The sequence below is a fragment of the Martes martes genome (assembly GCF_963455335.1).
Source record: "Martes martes genome assembly, chromosome: 14".
Lineage (NCBI taxonomy): Eukaryota > Metazoa > Chordata > Mammalia > Carnivora > Mustelidae > Martes > Martes martes.
This window is the reverse complement of record NC_137902.1, coordinates 32,225,169-32,240,096: the sequence shown is the minus strand read 5'-3', so window position 1 is coordinate 32,240,096 and position 14,928 is coordinate 32,225,169. Positions and strand designations below refer to the sequence as shown.

General features: G+C 51.7%; 1 protein-coding gene across 1 annotated transcript in view; it reads right to left on the bottom strand.

Moving 5' to 3' along the window:
• Positions 1-4,307: 4,307 nt before the first annotated feature.
• The window catches only part of PDLIM1 (PDZ and LIM domain 1), a 46,061-nt gene continuing 35,440 nt past the window's right edge, over positions 4,308-14,928 (bottom strand). Inside the window, exons 5-7 of the mRNA XM_080822742.1 lie at positions 11,967-12,118; positions 5,201-5,318; positions 4,308-4,806 (exon numbers count right to left, since the gene is read on the bottom strand). Of these exons, the coding sequence (XP_080678868.1) occupies positions 4,620-4,806; positions 5,201-5,318; positions 11,967-12,118 (457 nt within the window). The 3' untranslated portion in view covers positions 4,308-4,619. The remainder of the gene's footprint in view (positions 4,807-5,200; positions 5,319-11,966; positions 12,119-14,928) is intronic.

Below are 14,928 nucleotides of genomic sequence, written 5' to 3'. Positions count from 1 at the left end.
ACACAAAGATAGCTGGAAAACCACCAAATATTTAGATACTAAATATTAGATACTAATATTCCAGGGGTCAGAGAAGAAATCAGGAAAAACTGGAAAGCTATTTTGAAATGAATGAAAATGAAAACACAGCATAACAAATTCGTGGCATGCGGCCAGAGGAGTGCTTACAGAGAAATATATACCATAAACACTTGTATTAGAAAAGAAAAAAGTGGGACATCTGGGTGGCTCAGTCAGTTAAAGCAGCTGCCTTCAGCTCAGGTCATGATCCCAGGGTCCTGGGATCGAGTCCCACATCAGGCTCCCGGCTCAGCAGGAGCAGATGTGTGTTCCATCTCTCTCTCTCTGTCTGCCCCTCTGCCTGCTTGTGCATTCTCTCTGACAAATAAATAAAATTAAAATTAAAATTAAAAGAAAAGAAAAAAGTCTCACACCAATGATCTAAATGTCCAGCTCAAAACAGCTAGAAAAGGAGCAAACTAACCCAAGGCAAAGAGAAAGAAGGAAAATAATAAAGATGACTACATTAATCAAATAGAAGCCAGAAGGAAGACTGATCAAGAGGACAGAGGACACAAATGACAATGCAGGGTCCCCACGTCACGACAGGTAAGTGACTTGGCTAAGTTCTCACAGCAAGTTGTGGTGAAACTGGCCGTCCTGGGGAAAAAACCTCCGTTCCTTTCCGAGTGGGATGAGCCCAACGGAGTAGAAGTCTGGCTGAGGCCCGTCTCTCCCCATCAGAGTCCCCAGGCATTCAGAGTCCTCTCAGGAGGGAGGACTCTCCCATGGCAGACAGGTATAGTGCGGAGAGGCGGGGAGGGCAAGAAAAACAGGACACACTCCAATGTGCCCGACACACTGGGGCACAAACATACCATGGCATCTCCTCAGCCGTAAGATGAAACCCACAGACCGGATTCATTTTGCTGGGGGTTTGGTGTGCTTCAGGCTCTCTACTGGCCTTTGCCTATCTGTACCACCAATTACAGCAGGAAGGGGACGGATGGGCTCCGATCAAATCAAGGGGGCGCTGAGGGACAAACCAACAAAGTCCCGCGCTCCGCTCCTCTCACCCAGCGCTCCGCTGTATGGTACACACGTGACAGGAAACAGCTAGATCTGCAGCTTCCAGAGCACAGAGCAAGCCAAGAAGGCAGAGATTATTTTATTTATCAGTGTTTAACAGGCCCCACTGGACTCTTTCCTCCCACTGCTAGGCTCTGCTCACTGTGTTTCAACGAGTGACCCACACGCCAGGCCTTGAACAGCAGCCTCCGACCACAGGCAGACCGGTTGCCTTTCTCCTCAGACTCGAGGATTTCCTGCAGAAGCTGGGACGAGGTGGACTACTTTGTTTTAAACGCCTGTTTCTCCTGTAGCATCTCACAAACGTCAGATTCTTGGCCTATGCTAAGGTCACCAAGAGAGTAAATGCTTTCATCTGTGAAGCGTATGGAAACTCACAATGTGTTGAGAGGTAGAAACAATTCACTGCGCGTCTCCCTTCAGAGAACAATAAATGCAAATCTCAGGATATAAACGCATAATCATAATGGAGAAAACCCTCTCATAATTCAACAGATGTTTTTGCCAAGGTTTTGAGGCATATTTATCACCAAAACTGGCTGTTGCGTCAATGCAGTGAGTGTCTTCTGCCAAAAAGCTTCAGCAATTCAACTCCTAGTTGGCTTAATCCCATTGGATAGAAACACTTTAATTCTTTACAAATTGATTCAATGACATGGCATCAAGAGAGTATTTAGAGGGAGGAGAGCAGTCAGCCACAACCTAACCACGAAACAGATCCCCTCATGATCTCAGGCCTTGGCCACAGGCCTTCTTCCAGCGCAGACACCAGTGCTCCCTGTAAATTCCAGCACGTGCTCGTTCATGACCCTATACACTCTAATTCTCATTCACACCGAGCCCTTGGTTCCAACCCACCTATGAAATCACCTGTTAGTAGGGTTTGTGATGCTCACAGAGCAATACAATAAATGCAAATGCGTTTTGTGATCTGTAAAGTGCCATCAAAGTAAGGCACCATCACACCGGATGTACTTTCTAGAGCTACTCTTTCCTTGAGAGCAGGGCTCTTGGAGGTAGTCGAGGAGGGAAGGTGAGGGAGACAACATTCAGCTCATGCCCAAGGGACTGGGTATGCCAGACCACACCTGCCACACTTTCTCTTGCCATTCTGAGCTCCCAGCTTATAACAGGGCTGGCAGAGCTAAGAGGTCTCCTGCTCTAGGGGCCCATTATTGGGGAGAAGCTCTTTGTTGTCTGGTCAAGGAGGAGATAAGAAGGAAGGCAGCCCAAGTCAGTCTGCTCTATGTTAAAAATCTACCTCAACTCCAGTGACTCCTCCCCAGTCCCACCTCTACCACCCTGTGCCAGCCTCTCCGTTTCTTACCTGGACCAGTGCGGTAGTCCTACCTGGTCTGTGTCCACTCTTGCCCATGATGCTAAGTTTCTGACATGGAATAAAAAATCAGTTATCTGAATGGGTAAGACAGTTTAGGGTATGTCCCCATGAAAAAAACCCTCCAAATGAATTCCATCTGAGAGAGAAAAAAAAAAAATCCAAAGTTTCTGTCATGGTTCACAAATTGGTTTTCCAAGGAAGCAAACAGTGACCTGGGGCTAGTGAGGGGAAAGTTCAGGACAGGTGCCCTTGGGACCATAACCGGAGTAAGGGTCAGGGAGGGAGTAAAGCAGAATTGGGCAGGTGGGGATGGGGCCGGGGGGGAAGTTTGCTATGAGCCATACAGCTTTAATGGAGACCTCAGCTGACCCCTACAAAGCTGTCCAGGGCTGGGGCAGGGGCAGGCCCAGATAGGCCTGCCTCCCCAGGCACCGGACCACCTGGGAAAGCGGCAAGGCGGCAGCTCTCTTCAGCTGAGACACTCTGGAAGAGGCTGGACAGATGGGGCCCTCCACTGGCAACTCTCCCAGCAGCTCGGGGGCCAAGTCCTTGGGCTGTGAAGGGGTATCTAAGTGACGCAGCAGGTGTCAACGCTGGGGGAATCTTCACGCGATTTCTGAGGGCAGCCCCACCCAGAGCCTGGTGGGCCGGCTCTTCCTGTGGGAAGCTGAGGAGAGGAGGGTCACAGGGATAAACCACAGCCCCTGCACCTGATTGGGAACTCAGGCTCATCATCTCCAGTCTCTACCACACACTCTGGATTTCTCTCACCCTCACCCAGCGCCTCTGTGCAGCTGAGGCTTCCCTGATGGTATGACCCAGAGCCACATCCCTGCAGGTCCCTAACCACTGGTCTCATGTCTCTTCTATGTTAAAAATCTACCTCAAATCCAGTGACTTCTCCCCAGTCCCACCTCCACCACCCTGTGCCAGCCTCTCCGTTTCTTACCTGGACCAGTGCGGTAGCCCTACCTGGTCTGTGTCCACTCTTGCCCATGAAGCTAAGTTTCTGACATGAAATAAAAATCAGTTATTTGAATGGGTAAGACAGTTTAGGGTATTCCCCATGAAAAACACCCTCCAAATAAATTCCATCTGAGAGAGAAAAAAAAAAAATCCAAAGTTTCTGTCATGGTTCACAAATTGGTTTTCCCAGGAAAACCATGTCCCCGAACTTGTCTATTTGCTGTCAAAATTCCACAAGGGACTACCAAGAAGTATCTGAGTTTAGCACCGAGGTGATACCCACCCTGAGTTTGCTTCCCTTCACAGAGCAGAGGGGCTGCATTGGTGGCAAACAGCCTGGAGAGGGACCCATCAGGGAATATCCCAAAGCCAACTGGTAAAGCTCTCCATCTCATATTTGGGAACCATTCACCTCCTCAGGTAAGTCCCAGAACAGCCAGAGAGAAAAGAAGACATCATTTTATTACAACAATAATGAGATTGGGGCACCTGGGTGGCTCAGTTGGTTAAGCCTCTGCCTTTGGCTCAGGTCATGATTCCAGGGTCCTGGGATCGAGCCCCGCATCAGGCTCTCTCATCAGTAGGGAGCCTGCTTCTCTCTCTCCCCCTCTGCCTGCCACTCTGCTTACTTGCGTGCTCTCTCTGTCAAATAAATAAATAAAATCTTTAAAAAAAAAACAACAATAACGAGGTTGACCTTATATTAGCATCAGAGAAACAGAATCTGGAGAAAGCTTCAAAGAAAGGTGAGACTATGGCCCATCCAGATGTCAATCCTCTCACCCCTGGAGGAGAAGACCTGCCAATCTCAGAGAAGTGGGGAACCCAAAAGACGGCAAGACGAGATCAGAGATCTCATCTGGCTTGAGCCAGGAACAAGGACGCATGGTGGAATGAGAGACACCACACTGCCTTGGAGTCTATAAATTTATTGAGTAGACATGAACTCAGTGTCAGACATATTCAATTCGGTCTGGTTCCAATGTGGCTGATGTCCAGCTGCAGCAGAGACGAACTGAGGTAAAGAGAAGACCCGGGGACGCTGGCAAGGGGACACGGAACAAAACAATCCTCTGTTAATGTAAAAGCGGGCGTCGTGCAGCCAGTGAGTCAGTTAGCAGAGGCGGGGAGACGTGGTGTTTAATGAGCAGGGATAAAACCAGAGTCAGCGAGAACCTTCAGGAGAGGAGAAGGCCAGAGCACGGAGAGGAGGAGACCTGCCGGGTCACTTGGGGAACACAGTGACCACGTCGTAGCCCTCAGGGGGTGTGACCCGCTCCCGGGCGTGCTTTTCACAGTAGATTTGGTCCTCCACGAAGAAGTGGCCCTTCTGTTTCAGGTTGGTGCCACAGTCAGCGCACACGTAACACTCAGGGTGACGGTGGCGGTCTCGCAGCTTCACAAACACGCCGCTGCAGGAGGGAGGCAGGAAAGGGCTCCATTAGTGACAAGCCCCACAGCTGGGGGGGGGGGGGGTCCTTCCACAAGGCCCATCAAAGGACGGATCAGGGCCTCATAAAGCTGCCGCTCATTCCTGCGCTCCTCACACATTACTCGTGAAGCCCTCCCTCTTCAACAGGGCAGCCCTCTCTCTGCTTTGACGTTAGTCACACCCTACGGGTTCTGTGGCCAAGGAGAACCTTCACACCTGGCTCTGGACATAAAGGCCTACGTGGTCTCTCTGCTCTGTTTTCCAGGCAGGAATTCTTCCCCATTGCACCCAAAATGGGCACCATCTGGCACTTTCCACAGCGCGGTTTATTCCACCTGTGGGGCCTCCGACACCGGGGACAGGCGGATACTCACACAATGCCGGTGCCACATTTGTCACACATGGGCAACTTCTGGGCATTTCCAATCGACGCCGCCACTTTGGTGACCGGAGCCTTGACGCTTCTGAAACCTGAGGGCTTGCTGGGATCCCCTATAATGAGGAAAACACTTGGGTTGGCCAGGAAGGGTGGGGTTGCCAAAGTTTCATTTAGCTTTTGCAGAGTCGCTTATACGTATGTTCCAGCAAGTTCCTGGAATGAAACAGACCTGACTCCACTGTGTGATCCTGGAAAAGTTCCTTAACCTCTCTGGTCCTCAGTTTCCTTTTCCATATGACAGGAGCGCATTTTCCCCTTCACCACGGTATAAAAAGATTGAAAAGTATACACAGAGCCCTCCCACAGTACCTGACACCTAGTTAGCCCTCAAAACACAAATTACATTTCATCCCGATTAGATGCATGCACATACGGATATGGGCACTTCACAGTGACTTCTGCAGGTGCAACAAAGATGGTATCTGATCATTAAAAGACAGTGTGTTTAGATGCTGGAAGAAACCCACAACCCAAGAAGTACAAAGCCGTTACAGCAGAGCATCTACAGGCAGCCCAACAAAACCCACCTACCCCAGAGCAGAGCAGAGCAGAGCAGGCAGCCTCCCTGCAGTCGGCCATGAACACGTCCCGTCCTGCTGGGTGAGCAGCCACGCGGCCCAGCACAGCTTCCAAGCCCTCTACCAGGGGCGCCCAGCAGCAGCAAGCCATCAGCATCTGGCAGTCTCGTTGTCAGCTGTGACCGGACTGCAACGCCCTACAGCACCAGGACCCTGTTTTCCATGCTTTGCGACATCCCACAGAGCCTCGCACGGGGCTGAGCATACACCAGAGGCTCCACAGATGCACAGACAGGAGGGTGAAATGCCCTAACGAAGGCTTAACGGGCTCTACCTTTGCCCGGCACGCTGTGGCCAAGAAACCAGGGAGGTCTCTACACCAGTGGTTCTGAACAGGCAGCGGAGAGTGGGCCAGGCACTAGGAGAGAGCCCCTGAAACCCACAGGCCAGGCTCGTCCCCAGAGCTGCTGAAGGAGCATCTCCAGACGCCAGGGCCCCAGGAGATCCAACTCTATGTCCCAGGTTAAAACCCACTTCTTGAGACTAAAGCAGCTGTTCTCAGATTTTACTGTGCACAGAATGATGTGGGGGGCTGGTGCCAGTGCAGCTCAGTGGGCCTCACCCCCAGAGTTTCTGCTTCAGCAGGCCTGGGGCGGGGCCCGTGAGGTTGCATTTCTAGTAAGTTCTCAGGTGCTGCTGAGGCGACTGGTCCAGGAACCACCCTCTGAGAACCACTGGCCAAAAGCAAGAGAACAGTTTCCCGTGTGAGGTGAAGGGATGAGGAGAGTCATCCTGTAACCGCAGCCAGGCGGGGCAATCCTGGGGTTGGCAAACGAGGGTCCTGGTCCTCGCATCTGTTTGGAAAATGGGTCCCCATAACCTTGACTGGTGCTTCTGAACCAAAACTTGAGATGAATCCAAATAAGGGGTATCTATAATTGGCTAGGATGGTGGACTGTGTATTTTGCCCACAATTATGTGTCCCCTTCCTCCCCGGCCATGCATCTCAGTAGGTCAGTGATTCTCTACTGGGGATGATTGTGTCCGCAGGGGAAGAGTCTGGGTTGTCACATCTGGAGAGCAGTGCTTCTGGCCTCCCTGGGTAGAGGCCAGGGATGCTGCTAAATGTTCTAAAATGTGCAGAACAGCCCCACCACGCGGACTTCTCTGGCCCTAAATATCTACAGCACCAAGCTGAGAAACCCTAGTCTTGGTGGAGCATACACCCCAGGCCACGGACTTTGGCCCATGTAATGGAAGCGGACATGAGCCCCGTTCTGCCAGAAGCATGAGGTGCACCTGTGTGGTTTGGGCCTGTCCCCACGGAGCTCCAACTTCTGCCTCAGCAGCCAGGCCCCGAGAGTGGCACTTCCCTGTGCTGGGCTCCCGGCAGGGGGAGACTCACAGAGCCAGGCCCAGCCCTGCCACAGTGGGCTGACCCGTAGCCCTCACGAAAGGTGAACAAAAGTGCACTCTGCCTCGCACTGTGGGCGAACGCCGGGGACAGCCAGCCGGGGAGACGTGGATGCCTGATGGAGAACAGCAAGAGGGAATATTTCAGAGCAGCCTGTTTTAAAGGCCCTACCATGGAGTGTGGGCGGCGTGGTCTCTCAGGGGTCCCCTGTCAGGGCAGGGACCCTCCTGCACTAGGGAAATGATGGACACAGATGTCCACCCAGCGGCACAGGAGAGGGGCAGATGTTAGGAGCTCCAGGGTTTCCGCTGTGTTCAGCCAGAAGCTCTATGATTAGGCTCGGGGGGAAGGCTTGGTGCCGCCTGGTTAGCTGCCTTTGGTGCTTTGGTCAGCCCAAGTCCAAGTCCCTTTTTGCCTCCCCAAACCTTCCTCCCCTCCTTGGCCCCAGTCTTGACTCTGTTCATTATTGCCTTTTTTTTTTTTTTTTTGCATTAACTGTGATTTTAAAAAACACAGCATTGAAGTGTCATTTTTGTCTTAACTACTGAATTTTTGGGTGCCCCCTTAAATTCTGTACCCAAGGCAAATGCCTCCCTCCTGTCACCCTAATCCTGGCTCCCTCCAGAGATCTCAGAAGCGCCTGGGTGGCCAGCTTCACACCTCTAACATCCCCAACAGGTTCCCTCCTCATGTGCCGGCTCCTGCTCCTGGAGCCATTGGGGTGGCCCGCCCCAAGAAAGAAGGAAATGCAGTGACTTGGTGGTGTCTCTGCCTACGCAGACTACCCAGACCGCTGGGAAGGGAAACCGGCTGCCCTGGAGAACCAGCGGGGCGAGGCTGTGGTCTCAGGCGATGGGGCTCTTTTTCACATAATTCATTTGACCAGCAGAAAACTTACCAGGAATGGGTTGGGCTGGCAAGAGGGCAGGAGAGAAGGAAGGAGGCATATGAGAGCAGCACTTGGTAGGAGAATCCACATCCCTTCTCCAAATAAAGAGAAGTGACTGGATGAAACTGGGCCGGGGGCGGGGTCATCTAGTTGGCTCAGTCAGTAGAGTTGAGACTGTTGATCTCAACGTCATGAGTTCAAAGCCCAGGCTAAGCACAGACATGATTTTACAAAAAGGAGAGAGAGAGAGAGAGAGAGAAATGGCACAGCATGGAAAGGGGCCGCTGTGTGCAGGACCAAGCAGGCGCAGTGTCCAGCCCTGCAGCGCCACCTGCTGGCCCCATTTTCTCCTCTCACTTACAGCCAACACCGCAAAACGCAAAGCAATGTCATCCTGCCCTTCTCAATAAGCCTACGGTAAAAATATTAGCTCCCTTTAGACTCTGGGAAGCTATAAAAATTTCCAATTTTCTCTTTTTCTAGTGAAACTTGTATGTCAGAGCTTTCTGGGGAAACAAGTGAAAATGGGTTCAGTAAAGCACAGCTATTTTTCTACCCACTTTATGGCTCAACAACCTTCCAGGGCTCCACATTACTAAAAGAACCAAATTCATGGTCTTTAAGCAAACTGGTGGTCCTCCGTGATCTGACTCCAGACCACGTGGGGATTCTCCTGCAACCCTGGACACCCTGATACTTCCTGAGCAAGTCTCCAGCTTTCTCATCTCAGAGCCCCCAGCGCCCACTGTGTTTTCTCAGTCCTTGATGCCTCCTTCTGAGTCTCCTCTCACTAAAATCCCCCTTAAATGGTCAGATGGATGATAAACAAGATGGGCTACAGACACACTGTATAACATTCAGTCTTAAAAAGGAAGGAGATGCTGACACCTGCTGCAATACGGCTGAACCCTCCGGACGTTACGCTCAGTGAAACAAGCCAGTCCCAAAAGACACACGCTGTATGATTCCCCTCCCAGGAAGTGCTTGCAGCAGTCACATTCATGGAAACAGAAAGCAGATTGGTGGCTTATTGGTGGCTTCCACGGGCTGGGGGAGGGGGCTACGAGGAGCTAGCAATGAAGGGGTACAAAGCTGCAGTTCTGCCAGACAGAGTTTTGTGGACAGGTGGTGCTCATGGGTGCACAATGGTATGGCCATAGCTGATGCCTCCAAACTGAGCACTTAAATATGGTTAAGACAGTAAATCTCACGTTAGCTATAGTTCACCATAATTTAAAAATTAAAAATAAAAAGCCTCCGTGTTTCCTGCAAATTTGGAATTTGATCCAGAGCAAGATGAAGTTTGAGAAATCTAGGACCCTTTCTCCTAGTCCAGAAGCTGAATTTCACCCCAAAGAAGAAGATTCACATTGAATCTTTTGGGGTTTATCACCAGACCCTGCTGCAGCCAAGCCTCCCATGTGGGGCCTCACCAACGGTGGGCCTGGCACTTTATGTGCACCATCTCCCTTAATGCTTTAAACCATCTGTGAAGGGCGCCTGAGTGGCTCAGTTGGGTAAGCGTCTGCCTTCGACTCAGGTCATGATCCCAGAGTCCTGGGATCAAGCCTGCATCGGGCTCCCTGCTCAGTTGGCTAGTCCGCTTCTCCTTCTCCATTGCCCTTCCCCTGCTTGTTCTTACACTTTCTCTCTCTCAAATAAATAAAATCTTAAACAAACAAACAAACAAACAAAAAAACCAACAAAGAAACAGCCATCTGTGAAGTAGCCATTATTAGCCTCCCTGGACATGTGCAGAAACTAGGGCTCAGAGAGATGGGCAACCTGTTTGCAGTCTCCAGGGAGGTCACAGGCAGATCCTGGATAGCAGGGCTGCAAGGGCCAGGCTGCTTTATGAACCCGAGGCTTTCTTGAATGACAGTAGCCCTCACTGAGTGTTTTCCTATGTACCAGACACTGCCCTGAGCTTTGACCATTTTATCTCAAATGAAAACAGGGATTTGAGCTCCTTCCCCCAAGAGCCCTCTGCACACAGTGGATGTATGGACTGGAATTTACGCAGTTTCATTCTGTGAGAATTTACTACAGCTACATATTACGAGATAATGGGAGAGATTATAAAGATCTATCATCTCCCTTCTTTGTTTTAGCATAATTTTTATTTTCTTTGGGGCAAGAAGATATTCATCCCAGCGAGGAAAGAACTCTAATTCTCAGACTCTCCCACAACTGGATGTGGCCATGTGACTAAACTCTGGTCAAATTAAATGGAATGCTAGTGTGCGACTTCTGGGAAAGAAAAAGCTGGCTTATCTGAATGGAAGAGTCTCCCTTCAGCCCTTCTTCCTTCCTGGTGCCTGGAGGTGGTTGTGATGGCTGGAGCATCAGCTGCCAACTAGAGCCATGAGGTAACTTTGAGAATGGAAGCCATGGGCTTGGTAGATGGAGCACAAGATGGAAGGAGTTCAGATCTTGATGAGCACGGAATGGCCACCTCAGTGAGCCTGGGCTTTAGGTCCTTCTCTGTAACATGAGGGCATTTGACTAGATGAGTTCTGCAATATCTATGTCCTAGTTTGGGACAGAATGGACTGACTTTTCTCCTCTCTTAGTTGAAGGGTTTTGCACCCACTTACTCAGAGTAGAGTAAGTTGTGGTTTCTCACAGGTTTTGATAAAACGGTCATTCTCTAGCGTTGATCCCCAAATCACGTGTCAGTTGGCCCTAATACCAGAACTTCATACAGCATATGACTCATTCCTTCCAAAATGCACAGGTATAACAAGCAAAGGGGAAACTGCTGGTAGAACAATATCCTTTTAGCATAAAAGGAGAACTTTCCCCGTAACTTCCTGTGCTCTTAAACTGCCAATTTCTCTAAGAAGCCTGGGTCTGGGTTCCATGAGAAGGGAACTCTCAGCTCAGGAAGAACTTCCAGGAAGCCCAACCTGGAACTGGGGGCCTGGGGGAGGGTGGTTACTCTTGCAGAGGGCGCTCTGCTGTGGCCCTCCCTGGTGGTCCCAAGCAAGCAACTTGCTCCCTCCCTCGGGACAGGTGAAGCAGGCTTCATGGTCTGCATCGCCAGCTCTCTCTTCACAGGAGGGCACTTCAGGGAAAGGAAGAAAGAACAAGGGAACGCAGGCCTTCGGTGAAACCCTGTGCCTTGAGGAAGGCCACAGAGCCGAGTATGGGGTGCTGTCCACAATGCAGAGCCCCATGGGTGGTCCCTGGGTGCCTCAGGCCTCAGAGCTCACACCCTGGACAAGTTGAGGCCGGCTTTGTGCCTCTCGGTAAGGTTTGTAAACAAAATCACAGGCGTGAAGCACCTCCCATAGCCGCACACAGTGCGGGGTGCTTGTGCCGTGCAGGACACCGGATCCTCACACCGAGCTTAGAGAAGAGGATTTTGGCCCCCGACTGAGCCCAGAAAGGTCACCCAGGGAGGATGTGGCCAAACTGGGGGTTCGCCGGCTCTCCGGAGTCCATCTACCCAAGAGCAAGAACAAACGCACTGCCCTGCACCCACCCTCTCTGTGTTGTTGATTCCTTTTCCTTCTGCTTGTCCCCACCCATGACCTTCACCCAGTCACACACATCAGCCACCACAGAAGCATGGGATGTGGGTTCAAGCCAAACAAATGGCCAAGGGATAAACAGGGGACAAACAGAATCCCACCAGAGTCAAGCTCACCCTGACGCCAGCAGCCTAAAACCCATGTGACAGGAAACAGCTGGCCAGGTGTGGCTGGGAGCCCGCTCATCCTCTGTCTCTGAGCTTTCAGTGGTTTAAAAACCAGGCTTTCCACCCCTTCTTCTGCACGCTCAGGGCTGTACTCACCTTTGTTTCAGCCACAACCGACCCCGACCCAGGCCCTGCCCAAGAGCCTCCGACCGCACGCCGGCACGCAGGGGAGATTACCTTTCTCCTCAGACTCTAGGATTTCCTGCAAAACCAGGAATGAAGTGGACTGCTTGGGGGGCTCATTTAACTCCTGTTTCTCTTGAAGCATCTTGTAAACTTCAGATTCTTTGTCGATGACGAGTCCGCTTGGAAGCTGAGAATGGTCTAAGCTGTAAAAAATATTTGGAAATTCATTAGGACAGGTCAGAAGTTAGGAGGCAAAAAAAAAAAAAATTCACCAGGCACCCCCTTCCAAGTGACGACACCCCTGAATCAGGGGGTGGCTAGGAACGACCCCGCTGGTCGGAGCCCGCTCTGAACTCAGCGCGGGCCTCCAGCCGGGGTTACGAGGTGCCATTGTCAGGGCTGGCTGCTACTTCAATGCAGGAAGAGGCTATTTCCCCAAACAGTTTCAGCAATGTGATTACTTTTTGGCCTAATCCCATGGAATGGGAATGCTGTGCTTCTTCCTTAATTACATAAACAATATTATGTCAAAAGACAATTTAGAAGAGGGGAGATGTTAACCACAACCTGACCACAAGAGGCTCGGCTGGGTCCCCTTGGGACGGTCCGCACGCACACTTCTCACGGGGCAGATAGCAGCGTTCTTCCTTCCTGACGCTATCGACGTCTTTCCAAGTGGTATCAGCGAGGGTCTGTCTCCAGAACCTCTCGCAGCCTCCAGGGCCAAAGGCCCTGGGCTCCTCACTGACCACTCGGATGGCCAGCTCTGCCTTGCCCAGCTCACAGGGCTGGGGGCGAGGGGGAAAGCCCCAGGCATCGTGGAGACGGTAACGCACCATCGGAGGCAAAGGGGGGGCTGAGGCCTGAGCTCGGTTCCCCAGGACGGGACAGGACAGGCTGAGCTCGGGCCGTGTTCCCCCAGGGCCCATTGTCCAGGCTTTTCCAGAGCCTCTGCTGCCTGGTCTGGGAAGGGGTAAAATGGAAGGAGACGCCAGTCAGCTCTGTTTGCAAGGTCTGTCCTGCACCCCCTTTTTCAGCACCACCCCTCCCCTGACCACGCGTCCATGCCGCCACGGCTGACCCACGCAACGGGCCACCTTTGTCGTTTGTCCCTGCGCTGCCGTTTGCAACCCCAGGATAGTCTCATTTCCAAACAGAGGCCACAGCGACCTACTAAACACAAGAATCACACGGTGTCGTGATGTGGCTCCAAGTGTTCTCATCTGACATCAACCAAATATTTACAGTTTTAATAACAAAACACTAGTTTAATCAAGTTCATCTCCTTTGGAGTAAATATTCGTGACAAAACATAGAAAGGGGGGCATCTGGGTGGCTCAGTGGGTTAAAACCTCTGCCTTTGGCTCAGGTCATGATCCCAGGGCCCTGCATCGGGCTCTCTGCTCAGCGGGGAGCCTGCTTCCCCCTCTCTCTCTGCCTGCCTCTCTGCCTACTTGTGATCTGTCAAATAAATAAATAAAATCTTTAAAAACAAAAACAAAAACAAAAAAAACATAGAAAGGCCCCGAAGAATACAGCTCTGCCTCCCTCTCCAAACACATGGCCGGCCTGCCTCTGCTTGCTAGGCTCTCGTCACACAGGCCTCCATGCTGTTTCCAGAACTCAGCAGCCTCAGAGCCTCTGCACTTCTGTTCCCAGTGCCTGGAGGGATCTCTCTCCAGATCGCCCCATGGGGGCCGCACTCCCATCCCCCCTTCCTCTCCATCTCTGCTCAGATGTCCCTCCTCAGAGAGGCCTCCCCGGCCCTATTGTGTCTTACCCTCATCCCATGGACTCTATGTCCATCTGTCTGTTTTCTCACTGTCCCTCTCCCCCTAGACAGTGAGCCCCAGAAGGACAGAGTCTTGGTCTGTCTTGTTCACCAGCACATTCCCAGAGCCTGGTACAGGGTCTGGGCTCAGCAGGAATGAGGGGGGTGAAGGGAAATTGCCAAAGAGATCAATGTGCGACACGCTCTCCCTGCTCCTATGGGGTCACGGGGACCCTAGAAGGCAGCAGGACCTCCCAGGGGTGTGCCAGGGAAACGGCAGCTCAGCCTCCCAGGCCCACAGCCCCCCAGCTTCTCAGTCTCCGGTGCTTTTCAGCTCTTATAAATCAAGCTGCTGTGAACATTTATGAACAGGTGTTTGTGCAACCATAAATTTTTATCTCTTTGGGATAAATGCCCAGGTACTTAGTTACATGTTTAATTTTGCAAAACTGTTCTGCAGACTGTACCATTTTACATTCCTCCCCACGGTGTGTGAATAATCAAGATTTTCCATATTCTTTCTAGCATTTGGTGCCATCACTATTTTTTACTCACACCATTCTCATAGAGGTAGTATCGTGTGGTGGTTTTAATTTGCACTTCCCTCGTGGGTGAAGATGGCAAACATCTTTCCATGTGCTTCTTTGCCATCAGCATCTCCTCTAGTCCTTCTCTGGAGATCCGGTTTGAGATCCCCCAGCTTCTCAGCCTCCGCTGCTTTTCCAGAAGCTGCCACACTCCAGGGCAGAGGGACAGTACATATGACGGGACCACAGCGCAAACATCAGATGCTGGCGCACTGTCCCCGGGCAGAGGGATGGGTTTGTGCACAAGCACGGCGTCCTCTGTGGGTAACAGAGCTCTGGGCCACCCAGCCCGCCGGGCCGCCTCCCGGGTCTAAGGACGCAGGCAGTGGCCCCCGGCAAGTGTGGGCACTCTGTCTGCAGGGCTGAAGCCACTTCTCCAAGTGCCAGTGAAGTGTGCCAGTGACATTTCCTCACTCACCGCCCACCCACCCACCCACGTGTCATTCGTTCCCATTCTCTTTTAAAAAGAAAACAGGTATATGGGTAATCATAGGGGGGATTCTCCCCAGGTTACCTCTCCCTCTCCTCCTCCACCTCTCTCATTCCCGGTCAGCCTCCTGGGGCACTTGGGGTACTCGGGTCCCTGCTGGAAGCAGAGTCAGCCATGTCGATGAAAGCTCCAAGAGTTAAAACACTTTGCTCCTGCCAGGGAAGG